Source organism: Meles meles, chromosome 1, assembly GCF_922984935.1.
Source record: "Meles meles chromosome 1, mMelMel3.1 paternal haplotype, whole genome shotgun sequence".
NCBI lineage: Eukaryota > Metazoa > Chordata > Mammalia > Carnivora > Mustelidae > Meles > Meles meles.
Window position 1 is genome coordinate 176,423,764 of NC_060066.1, and position 13,784 is coordinate 176,437,547.

Consider the following 13,784-nt stretch of genomic DNA (forward strand, 5'->3'; position numbering starts at 1 on the left):
CATATGACAGAAGTAGATTTTGGTAATAGCAACTTAGTTTAAGGAATCATCAAATAGTGTTTTTCAAGTTAAAGCATTTTCATGGTAAACCAAGAATAGTTTTGAATGAGTTAGGTACGTAATTGAAAACACTTATGGCATGTTCTTCCTGTTTCTGTTATATAGGAGTTAGTTTGGCACTCTTTTTTGAGAGCTTTTACTTTTTTATCAAACCTCGTAGGGTGTCACTAAGTACCCTGGAATAATAATTTACTGAACAATTACTTATTGGCCTGCAAGAAGTCATGCACAGTGTATACATGTATGCCAAATATTGATTATGGAACAAAGATAATAAGACATTTTTTTAAACTTGGAAAATTTAATGATAAGAATCTTTGTTTACTTGGGTAATGGCCAGTGCATGGAATGAATTGTACTTTAAGAATTTTCATAAAGAGTTGCAATTTTAAGACAGTGTTGCTGTTCTTAGGTAGCAGCTTCAGGTATTAAATATTTCACACGCTCTTTCTTTGTCTGACAGAGAGAGTAGGGAGGGATTGAAAGAAATGAATTAACTCTAGAGTTTTAGATGTTTAAAGTGCAAATAATAATCATATCCTTTCATAGTTATTAACTTGATATTTCAGTATCTAGGCATAAACTTATAATGTTCAACTTTTGGTTCAGTTCTTTGTCAATGACTTCTGGTAGACATTGTGCCTATAAATATGTATACATGAATTCATTTGGTATGTGGAGGTGTTTGGAGTATTTAAGTAAGATATTTATATGAATTTCACATTAGCAAGATATTTGTAAATTTAGATACAAATTAGTGGTGTATAGCAGACTTTCTCCATAGAACCAGGTCGTAAATATTTTAGGCTTTATGGACAATAGTCCATTGCAGCTACTCAGTTCTGCTGTTTTAGTGTGAAAGGAACCATAGGCAATATGTGAAAGAGTGAGCCATGACTGTGTTCCAATACATCTTTATTTATGGACAGAGAAATTTGAATTTTATGTAATTTCTCATATCATGAACTACTCTTCTTTTGATTTTTTCCCCCACCATTTAAAGATGTGAAAATCATCCTTAACTTCTTAGGCCATGTAAAAGTAGGCAATGGGATATATTTGTCCCATAGGCATAGTTGTTGACCCCTGGTGCTACTGTAATTGAAAGTAGGTTTAAAAATAAAAAGAAATGCTACCTGAGTAAATCAACAACCTCGGTAGAAATAAAACACTAAAATGCATTAATTTATATGGCTGTATCATTTATTTGTTCATTTATTGAGAAATTTATGGATATGCATCTGTTGCACATGACATTTTCAGTAGTTTGTGTAGAGAAAGACAGTTATTTTGAAAATGTTCTTAAAGCAGTCTGTTCTAATATTTGAACATAGTCTTTTGTTACCAACAATATATTGAGTTACTTATTTCTGTCTCCTCTTTTCCTAACGTGATTTCTGCTATTCCTATGCCATTAATTTTCTGATTGCTCCCAAATTTATATTTTCGGGTTATACTTCTGTGAATTCATGTATCCAGATTGGTAATTCACTTTGTACTTGCATACCTTATGACATCTCTAAGTTAGCATGTTTAAAATGGAGCTCTTGGTTTTCCTTTCCATGCTATTTCTCTACCAGTTACCCCCCAATAAACAGCAGCACTATATAGCCACTGCTGAATCCAAAAATATGGGAATCCAGTTTTTCCCATTTCAAACAAGTCCTGTAGCTCTGTCTCCAAAATATATTTCAACTCTGATCACTTTCCAGTATTTTTTTTTAAAGATTTTATTTATTTATTTGACAGACAGAGAGAGATCACAAGTAGGCAGAGAGGCAGGCAGAGAGAGGAGGAAGCAGGCTCCCTGCCGAGCAGAGAGCCCGATGTGGGGCTCGATCCCAGGACCCTGGGATCATGACCTGAGCCGAAGGCAGAGGCTTTAACCCACTGAGCCACCCAGGCGCCCCCACTTTTCAGTATTTTTATTGAGCTGCCTAGGCCATTAGCAACTTTTGCCCAGAGTGTAATAGCTTCATCATTGTTTTTCCAACTTCCTTTCCTGGGTTCTTCCTTGCATTATCCACAGGGCGGCCAGAATGATCTTTTCAGAACATAAATTGAATTATATCACTCTCCTGTTAAAACAGTTTTTTATTGCACTTTGGATAAAATTCATGCTACTCACTGTGGTTCAAAAGGCATTATATTATTTACCCAATGTTCACCTCTACGGCCTCATCTTCAGCCTTTCTTATCGTCGCGTGCCATGATGCAGCCATAGAAAACCCCCTTTTAATTCTTCTATTAGAACCAAGCACTCTATATCTTTACCTGTATCTTCGACTGCTTGGAATGCTTTACCCCCAGTTCTTCACATGGGTGGCTCTGTTTCATCCTTCAGGTCTCAGTTTAAACATTACTTTCTCTAACAGGCCTCTGTATAAAATTAGGTTCCCATCCCAGCAATTTCTACCATAGTCCCATGAGTAAATGTTTGTGAAATGAAGGAATGAATAAATAACTTAAAGAAGTATCCATTTATATAATCATGCCATATGTGATTTGAGGGGGAAGATTTAGTGGAAAATCTTTGGGTCGTGGTGTGGCAAAAGGTTAGTAGTGACTTGATCAAGTGGTAAGAGTAAGCATTTATCAGTAATCCAACAATTAAAATAATGAAAGATAGAAAGGTAAAAGCTAATTTTCCTAGGTGTATATGCATGTGTTTTATTTGCATGTTAACTCTGTAGTGGTAACACAGAACACTTTCAAAGGACTTATACATATTTGACATAAAGATTTGGAACTTAGAGGTGAAATTATGAGTAATTGCCTATTACAGTGTTTTGTTTCGTTTTGTTAAAGATTTGATTTATTTATTTGACAGAGCTCACAAGTAGTCAGTGAGGCAGGCAGCGAGAGAGAGGGGGAAGCAGGCTCTCTGTTGAGCTGAGAGCCTGATGTGGGGCTCGATCCCAAGACCCTGAGATCATGACCTGATCCGAAGGCAGAGGCTTTAACCCACAGAGCCACCTAGGCGCCCCTTATTACAGTGTTTTTGCAGACCATTGGTTACAAACCATTAATGGGTTGTGAAGTGAGTTGAATGGGCTATAGTCAGCATTAAAAAAAAATAAATAGAAGATGTCAAGAGTATATTACAAATAGTAAAGGTATTTTTTATTTAGCATATAGCTAATATTAGTCTAATGAAGTCCCAGTGTCCATGGAATAAGGCTGTATACTTAGTAAGATGGACCTTCTTATGGAGGGATCAAGAATGAGTTCTTCATGTTTTATGCTTGGGTAACATCAGACCCCTGTCTCTACTTCCATCTGCAGGCTTAAGAGAGATTCCTACATTTCCTCCACTTGCTTTCCAACACTTTCAGCCCTAACATTATTGTTTGATTAAACCAGGACTAATTTTATCACATCTTTTCTCCCTGTTTATGCCAGTCACTTCAAGGAGTCTAAGATTCTCATATCACCCCTCACTCAGATTTCCGTAGTTTCTGCTTAGGTAGTATCTCTCTCTATCCTTTTTTTTTTTTTTTTACGGTACCTGAAACCTATTTGCTGTTCCCTATGGAACTAATTTTACCATTAGCCAAATTCCTTCTGTTGCCAACCTCTTCCCTGCATTTCTTTCACCATCTTCCTCTGACTGAAACCTGCCTTCCTGAGGACATTGTTTCACTATAGCCTTCTCAGTGTTACTGCTTTTCTTTAGCAGCCATCATACTCCTAGATTATCTGGTAAAATATGTGTCCTTATTGTACTTCACTTCCACTTCCACTTTGTAGTCCTTCCTCTCAAAAAATCTTCAGCTTTGAATTTCTTGTTAAAAGGTCATTACCTACTTATTGAGGTTATCTCCCCTATTTCCTGATGATTTTAAGGTCCTGGTGTATAATTGTTCTGTCTTAATTCTTAGTAATTTACTCTTTGTAAGTGGTTCTTCAATACCTTGGCCTCTTGGTTTCTTGAATTTCTTTCCTACAGAAATCTTTTCCTCTACCCTGCATCAACTATATCTTCCCCTGGTCCTATTATTTAATTATGATTCTCAAATCTTAATTTCAGGCTTCTATTTTCTGCCTACCATATCTTATCTTTCTAGCTCATTTTCTTTGGTACTTTCACTCCAGCAATCCTTCCACATTACATAGGCCTCCGGTCCATTGTTTCTATATCTGTTCATGTTCATTACCTCCTTCATGTCCTCTCTTCCTTCCTTAGAGTGGATTAAATCCCACAATTAATCATTATAATCAGTTCTTGCATATAGTCTGAACTCTTTCTTTATGGATCCTGTATGACAAAAATTCTTACTTTTAATATGTGAAGTGATCACATAACTAAATTCAACTTTCCAACTCCATCTATTCTGTGCCTTATGGCTGAATATGGCTGCAGGCAAACAAAATCATGGTATTGGTGTATCTTTAAATTCATGATCATGATCTTTAGAGAGTCTCTTAATGTTGCTAGGCAATCACAATATATTTACCTGGCTTATCCATACTCCTAAATGGTTTTTTTATACTTGTCCTTTCCTTAGACCTTTAAAGCACTTCTCCTTTATTCTCACTTTCAGCTTGACTACTTGTTTTGTTTCACTCATAAAACAAAGGCAATACAAGAAAATTTCTATAAGCTCCCAGCTTTGTCTCTGTTTACTTACCTTCATCTTACACACATGCTCTTTTGTTACTCTAGATGGCCTGTCTAGTCTCCTTTCAAAGACCATGCCTCCATGTTTGCTTTGGATTACATTCTCTGTCTCTTCTAACCTATTCAAGGACTTCACTCTTAATTCTTCTATGTGTTTCCTGTATCATCAATGTTTTCCTCTAGTAGGTCATTATCTCTAATAGAATATTAGAGATCCATAAAAAACATCCATAAAATGATGTTCTTTCTTCTATTCTTCTCTTGATCCTACTTCCCCTTCCAGCAGTTGCTCCATTTCTCTAGTCCCCTTGATAACAAAACTTCCCCCAAAGATTTGTTTATATTTCTTGTCTCTTTTTCTCCCCAGGCCTCCTGCGCCCAGTCTAGGCAGAGAATTGTTAGTGCTCTTGTCAAAGTACTAGTGAAGTGATCACATAACTAAATTCAATGGTGATCTTTTCCAGTGTAATGATTTTTAAATGCAAGTATATGTGCAGTTTTATATCTTTTTTTTTTCAGTTTTATATCTTTAATTGATATCTCCACCTCACACCTGTTCCCTAAATTCCAGATTGATATATCCAGCTGCTTGTCTTTTTCACTTAAATGCCTAATACACATTTCAAACTTACGTGCCCAAAATGGAAGTCCTCATCTTCAGTCTTTCCTGTTTCAATTGATAGGAACTTCATCCTTCCAGTTGTTCAGTCTAAAATCTTTAGGGTCATTACTGACTCCTTTCTGTCATAACCCGTATTCAGTGTGTCAAGAAATTCTTTTGGTACTCTCTTCAAAATATATCCAGAATCTAGCTATTTTGCATCACTTCTACTATCACACTGACATAAGCCATTATCACCCTTATCTTCATAAATTCCATTAGCCTTCTGTGTGTTTCTACCCTCCACTGCTAACCCCTTCCCATCTGTTTTCAACATGGCTGACAAAGAAATTCTTTTTAAATGTGAATCTGATCATGTCACTCCGGTAGTTTCCTGTTTCATTCAGAGTAAAAGTCAAAGACCATAGCTCAACACATTTCCTATCCCTACCATGACTGTTCTCTCTCTGACTTATCTCTACCAGTGTTCATCTGACTTCAGTTACATTGGACTTTTGTTATTCATTAAGCATCTTGTGGTGTTTTCTTTGCCTGAAATATTGTTTTCCTGTATTTTCTCATGATTTGTTTCATCACCCTTTTATGTCTTTGCTCAGTTTTCATATTCTCCAAGTGAGCTCCACCCTGATCATCCAGTTTAAAATGACAAAACTTCCTAACCCCATATTCCTTACCCCCCTTCCCTGATCTATCTTTAGTCCAAGAAATTATCACTTTTTAGTATTCAGTGACATAGCTTACTTATCTTATTTATTCCTACTAAAATGTAAAGCTCTGTAAGAGATCAGGGAATTTAGACTGTTCTTTTTACCACTATACCCTCAGTGTTTGGAATAGTCCTGGCACAGAATAGGTGGCTCAATAAATATCTGTAAAATATGTATGTCCTGGATTATAATATAAAGATAAAAAATGTATTTCTTAATGCATTTTGCTGTCCAAAAAAAAAAGTTTGAAGGGCACCTGGGAGGCAGAGTCAGTTAACTGTTCAATTCTAGATCTCAGCTCATGTCTTGATCTCAGGGTTGTGAGTTTGTGCCCCAAGTTGGACTTCACACTGGGTGTGGAGCTAACTTTAAAAAAAAAAAAAAGTTTGAACTATGTTAGTTTTACTGTCAAGTTAGGAATTTGAAAGGTATGTAGTAGTTTTACAGCCAAAAAACTTAGTGAACTTTTGTATGGTTTTCAAGATGTAGTTCAGATGTATTCCAAGAGTAGTTTTTCACCCTAGATGGGTCATTTTAACAGAAAAATTCTCTGGAGTAAGAGTTAAGTTACCTAGGTAACACTTAACTAGAGACCTCATCCAAGTCACCTTACTGCTCAGGCTCCAACTCCTCACCTATAAAATCATTGTGTTGAGGTGCTCCCTGTGATCTTTTCTAGGTCTTATGATCTCTGACAACCCACATCGCTATTTTTTGCTAAAATAATCCTGGAATGAAGTGCATATTAGTTTCAAGGATGTCTTTCTTTCTTTCTTTCTTTCTTTCTTTCTTTCTTTCTTTCTTTCTTTCTTTCTTTCTATTTCTATTCAGCGTAACAGTATTCATTGTTTTTGCACCACACCCAGTGCTCCATGCAATACGTGCCCTCCCTAATACCCACCACCTTGTTCCCCCAACCTCCCACCCCCCGCCCCTTCAAGACCCTCAGGTTGTTTTTCAGAGTCCATAGTCTCTCATGGTTCATCTCCCCTTCCAATTTCCCTCAGCTTCCTTCTCCTCTCCATCTCCCAATATCCTCCATGTTATTTGTTATGCTCCACAAATAAGTGAAACCATATGATACTTGACTCTCTCTGCTTGACTTATTTCACTCAGCATAATCTCTTCCAGTCCCGTCCACGTTGCTACAAAAGTTGGGTATTCATCCTTTCTGATGGAGGCATAATACTCCATCGTGTATATGGACCACATCTTCCTTATCCATTCATCCGTTGAAGGGCATCTTGGTTCTTTCCACAGTTTGGCGACCGTGGCCATTGCTGCTAAAAACATTGGGGGTACAGATGGCTCTTCTTTTCACTACATCTGTATCTTTGAGGTAAATACCCAGCAGTGCAATTGCAGGGTCATAGGGAAGCTCTATTTTTAATTTCTTGAGGAATCTCCACACTGTTCACCAAAGTGGCTGCACCAACTTGTATTCCCACCAACAGTGTAAGAGGATTCCCCTTTCTCCACATCCTCTCCAACACATGTTGTTTCCTATCTTGCTAATTTTGGCTGTTCTAACTGGTGTAAGTTGGTATCTCAATGTGTTTTTAATTTGAATCTCCCTGATGGCTAGTGATAATGAACATTTTTTTCATGTGTCTAATAGCCATTTGTATGTCTTCATTGGAGAAGGGTCTGATAATAAGGATGTACTTCTTCAATGAAGAAATTAATGACTCTCAACTGTGTTCTTACCTATTGTATCTCATGAACTAAAGAATTTATATTTTTTAATGTTCATATTTATGCTTATTTACAGTATATGTAGGAGAAACAAGTTGCTTGGTTTTAATAGTTCTGCATTATTCTGTTTAGGAAATTGTTAAAAGTTTCAAAAAACTACAATATTGAAAAATTTTAAGAACTTTAGGGGAAAAGTAATGTACAGCAACAGTCATTTTTTTGTTTGTCTCTTATTTTTCTTTTTCAGACCGTCTTAAAATCGCTACATTTGCCAAAAAACAACAGTCTTTATGTCCTTACACCAGACTTGCCACCACCTTCATCATCTAGTCATACTGGGTAAGGTGTTTACTTTTCTGAGAATCTGAAATTAAGCTTGATTATTAAGTTGCTTTAAGCTATATATAAATACCAAAATGAAATCAAATCAAACTCTTGTTGAAGGTTTAACTCACCAACAACTATTAACTATATAAATTTTCAAACTATTTGGCTTAGATAGTTTGATTTTAGTGGTGGATTTTTTTTCCCAAAGAAAATCTTTTGCAAAACTCCATTATGGGACAAATAGTCAAAAACAATAGTGTTCTGTTTGATGGGGAGGGACTAGTGTTGGAAGGAAGAGATTGAGAAAATGGAACTCTAGCTTCTCCCGTGGCTAAAGAAAGCAAACCTTTGAGGAAAATTCATCAGGCACTGCAGAATACAGCTTGAAAAGCACTGATACAGCATTTTTATTAAGATTTCATCTCTTCTTGGAATAAAGTATCTAGTTCTTTTTTCATTATTCACAGTGAAACTCGGGTCATTTATAGAATGGCAAATGATTTTGATATTAAATTATATATGATGTTATTATTGCTAAGTAAAACAAACTGATCTAAAGTACATGATGTTAATGATAGAGTAATAATTTTTGTGAATACAGTATCATTCCAGAACTGTGTTGAGTTGTTTTTAGATTTTCTCCGTTTTTATACACATTTACTTCTTTTTTAATACTACTTGGTGATTTTGTATAGTAGGGAGACCTGTGTGCCTAAACTTGGGATATTCTCAAACTTTTCCTACCGTATTAAATATCTTTATTATTATATAGTAGTGTTGGGTCCCCCAATAATGCGTCCATGGTCAAAGGAGCGAGACTGATACAAAGCGAAGGTCAAGCACAGCTTTATTTCATGCCAAGCATCAAAAACCAAACCGACCGTCAAACAGACCGATTGGGGCAACCCCTTATAGAGAGGGCGACCCCTCCCTGCCTCACAGACTAACTTTTATAGAGTAAAGGCCATGTGGTTGGGCCTGGCCACACACAGGTGGCCAATGAGATTGTAACACACAGAGAAAGCTGCACAGTCATGCTAGGTCACACATAAGTGACCAATTGAATTACAATTTACCCTAGAGTAGACATTTGAACTAGCCTATCACCTTGGTCAGAATTGGCACCCAAAAGGCGGGGCCCACACTCCTTAGTAGCTAGGGAGACAGTATGTGTGCTCTACTGATTGGATGTCTCCCCCTGACCTGACCCACCCTTGTATTTGGGCTTTGTTACCTGGGACTGCTTTCCTGGTCTTGCTTTGAAGTAAGTTCCCCTGGGGGGGGTGGGGTCAGGGTCATTTTAAGTTTTACTGCATAAACAACAAAATGGCTGTTCAACCAAGGTGGGGCTGCTCTGGCTAAATAGGTCCTTACAGTAGGAGGAGAAAATTCCTGTTTTTCTCTACTATACTGCTCACAGAACAGTTCTGGCTACCAAATGTATGGGGTTCTTTCCCCACACACTGGGCAATTCTTTAATAGAAGCTTGATGTTCTACAATTTAAATAAATTCTGATACCAGCTACCTGGAGATAGCATCTAACCCCATAAGTTCAGGGCTCAGTTCCATAAGATTGTTCCCACAATGGACACTATTTCAAGTAGAGGTTGTCTACTGTGCTTCTGAACAACGGGTTATACATTGGAGGTTCTCATAGCCCCCTTCTTGGGTTTGATAATTTGCTAGAATGGCTCACAGAATTCGGAAAAGTGCTCTAGTTACTGTTACGAAATTATTACAGAACATATTTTAAAGAAATAAATGAACAGCCAGATGAACAGGTATATATAGGACAAGATTTGGAAGTGTCTTGAGCAAAGGAGCTTAAAGTTTGGATGCTACCCTCACAGCATGGATGCATTCTTGTTCACCAACTTGGAAGCTCTTTAAAACACTTCCAAAAAAAGTAAAAATAAAACACTTCAGCTAGGGTTTTTTTATAGAGGCTTTTATTGCATAGGCAGTATTGACTAAATTATTAGCTATTAATAATTAACTCAACATCCAGCCCCTCTGCCCTCCCTACAAATGTGGAGGCAGGGATAATGCAGGTAGCTGAAAGTTCCAGCCCTTTAATCACTTGCCTGCTTTCCCTTGGAACCAGTCCTCATCCTGAGGGTTTTTCTCAAAGTCATTAACTCATGAGCAAACTCTTGTGTGGCTGAAAGGGGCTTGTTATGAATAACAGAAGACCCCTTTCTCCTTCCATCTGTAATACTCTTATCATTTAGAAAGTTCCAAGGGTTGTAGGGAGCTCTTGTGGAGGTTAGGGGAGAAGACCAAATGTATATTTCTTATAGATTTGCCATTACAGGTAGATAGTAGCAAAAAAATTAAATTTGACTTGTACCAAAGTAGAAATCACTGAACTGAAAAAGTTAAATCTAATGTAATTGTATTTGATAGTCTGTTAATAGTTCATTTTGGGTTAAGAATTTAATCATTGTTAAGGTTAGGTTAAGAATCAGTCACTGTTCATTTTCCATGTTAAGATCACATATTAATAGGAGTTTGAATTTGTACATCATTGCAAACAGCCAAACAGTACTAGTAGTCCTTGTGTTTATAGCAATGTTGATATCAACACTACATGAGATTAAGTTAAACAAGGAGTTATTTGTATGGTTCTGTATTTAGTCAGGACATTATTTTTGTAGTTTAGTTAACAGAGTGTAATCACTGTCACCCAATCTGTAGTCCACATAATTATGAGCAGATAGGAGACATTATTGATTATAATCCATTGCTCTTTAGTCTTATGATTAAATTGATTTATTAAAATGTCTTCCTGGGCTAATGGAATTGTCCTCATTGCCATGTGGCTGACCTTCCTTTGATTGTCAAATTGCTCAGTTCCTAGGCAAGACTTTTAAACAATATTTATTCTTCTAATCCATGAGCATGGAATGTCTTCTCATTTTTTTTGTCATCTTTAATTTCTTTCATCAGTGTTTTATAGTTTTCAGAATACAGGTCTCTCAGCTCTTTGGTTAAGTTTATTCCTAGGTATCTTACTATTTTTGATGCAATTGTAGATGGGATTATTTTTTAAATTTCTTTTATTGCTGCTTCAGTATTGGTATATAGAAGTGCAACAGATTTCTGTAGATTGAATTTTTATCCTGCAACTTTACTGAATTTTTGTATCAGTTCTAGGAGTCTTTTGGGTTTTCTTTATATAGTATCATGTCATATGCATAGTGAGAGTTTTACTTCTTGCTGATCTGGATGCATTGTATTTATTTTTGTTGTCTGGTTGCTGTGGCTAAGACTTTGAGCACTATGTTGAATAGAAGTGGTGAGAGTGGGCATCCTTGTCTTTTTTCTGACTTTAGGGGAAAGGCTCTCAGTTTTTCCCCATTGAGGATGATGTTAGCTGTGGTTTTGTTCTATATGGCCTTTTGTATGTTCTCTCTAAACTACTTTTTGAGGGTTTGTTTTGTTTTTTTTTTAAAGATTTTATTTATCCATCTGGCAGGCAGAGATCACAAGTAGGCAGAGAGGCAGGCAGAGAGAGAGAAGACGAAGCAGGCTCGCTGCGGAGCAGAGAGCCCGATGTGAAGCTCCATCCCAGGACCCTGGGATCATGACCTGAGCCGAAGGCAGAGGCCTTAACCCCCTGAGCCACCCAGGCACCCCTGAGGGTTTTTATCATGAATGAATGTTGTACTTTCTCCAGTGCTTTTTCTGCATTCATTGAAATGATCATATGGTTCTTACCCTTTCTCTTATTGATATGGTGTATCATGTTGATTAATTTGCAAATTTTGAACCATCCTTGCAGCCCAGGAATGAATCCTACTTGATTGTGGTGAATGATATTTGTAATGTATTGTTGGATTTGGTCTGCTAGTATCCTTTTGAGGATTTTTGTGTCTATGTTCATCAGAGATATTGGCCAGTAGTTTTTTCTCTCTTTCTCTCTTTCTCTTTTTTGGTGTGGTGTTTTTATCTGGGTTTGGTATCAGGTTAATGCTGGTGGCCTTATATAATGAATTTAGAAATTTTCCTTCCATTTCTATTTTTTGGAGTAGTTTGAGATAGGTTATTAGCTCTTCTTCAAATATTTGGTAGAATTTGCCTTTAAAGCCATCTAGTCCTAGACTTTTGTTTGTTGTGAGTTTTTTTTATTACGATTCAGTTTCATTACTGGTAATCAGTCTGCTTAAATTTTCTATTTCTTTTGTTTAAGTTTTGGTAGGTTATTTGTTTTTAGGAATTTATCCATTTCTTCTAGGATATCCAATTTGTGAGCATATAGTTTTCATAATATTCTCTTATAATTGTTTGTATTTCTGTAGTCTTCTTTATTTCTCCTCTCTCACTTGTGATTTAATTTATTTGGGTCCTTTTTTTCCTTGATGAGTCTGGCTAGAGGCCTATTAGTTTTACTAATTTTTTCCAAAGAAGCAGCTCCTGCTTTCATTGATCTTTTCTGTTGTTTTTTAAAGTTTCTATATCATTTATTTGTTCTGATCTTTATTATTTCCTTCACTTTGCTAGCATTAGGTTTTATTTTTTGTTCTTTTTCTAGCTCCTTTAGGTCTAAGGTTGAGTTATTTATTGGAGATTTTTCTTGCTTCCTGAGGTAGGTCTGTATTGCTGTGAACTTCCTCTTAGAATCATTTTTGCTGTATCCCAAAGGTTTTGAACCATTGTGTTTTCATTTTCATTTGTTTCCATGTACTTTTTTAAAAATTTCTTCTTACTTCTCTGTTGACCCATTCATTGTTTAGTAGCATGTTATTTAACCTCCATGTATTTGTGGTCTTTCCAGATTTTTTCTTGTGGTTGACTTCGAGTTTCATAGTCTTGTGGTCAGAAAAGATGCACGGTATGACTTCTTTTTAAATTTGATGTGGCCTGTTTTGTTTTGCCTAATATGTGATTTATGCTGGAGAGTGTTCCATGTGCACTTGAAAAGAATGTGTATTCTGCTGTTTTAGGATGAAATGGTCTGAATAATCTGTTAAATCCCTCTGGTCCAGTGTGTCATTCAAAGCCACTGTTTCCTTGCTGATAATCTGTGCAGATGATCTGTCCATTGATGTAAGTGGGGTGTTAAAGTCTCCTACTATTATTGTATTTTTATTGATTAATTCCTTTATGTTTGTTATTAACTGTTTGATATATTTTGGTGCTCCCGTATTGGGTACATAAATATTTGTTTGTTTGATTGTCCCCTTTATTATTATATAGTGTCCTCCTTTATCTTTTGTTACAGTCTTTGTTTTAAAGGCTATTTTGTTTGATACAAGTATTGCTGCTGTGGCTTTCTTTTGACATCCACTTTCATGATAAATATTTTTCCATCCCCTCACTTTCAGTGTTTGGGCATCTTTAGGTCTAAAATGAGTCTCTTACAGGCATCATATAAATGGGTCACTTTTTAAAAGCCATTCCATCACCCTTTATCTTTTGATTAGAGCATTTACTACATTTACATGTTGTCATTTTGTTACTTGTTTTGTGGGTGTTTCTGAAGATTTTCTCTAATCCTTTCTTGTCTTTCTTTCATGGTTTTCTGGTTTTCTTTAGTGATATATTTTGATTTTTTTCTCTTTATTCTTTGCAAATCTATTAGTACTTTTTGATTTGTGGTTACCATTAGCTTTATATATGTCTTCTTCATACAGCAATCTATATTAAGTTGATCATCATTTAAGTTTGAACCCATTTTTTTACTCCTCCCCACATTTGAGGTATATGGTGTTACATATTACATTCTATTATATTATGAGTTCCTTGACT

At 36.2% G+C, this 13,784-nt stretch overlaps 1 protein-coding gene across 3 annotated transcripts in view; it reads left to right on the top strand.

Annotated features, from left to right (window-relative positions):
* The window catches only part of FAF1 (Fas associated factor 1), a 495,897-nt gene that overhangs the window by 193,285 nt on the left and 288,828 nt on the right, over nucleotides 1-13,784 (top strand). For all 3 annotated transcript variants that reach the window (XM_046003527.1, XM_046003533.1, XM_046003539.1), the window contains exon 6: nucleotides 7,953-8,044. In XM_046003527.1, the coding sequence (XP_045859483.1) occupies nucleotides 7,953-8,044 (92 nt within the window). The remainder of the gene's footprint in view (nucleotides 1-7,952; nucleotides 8,045-13,784) is intronic.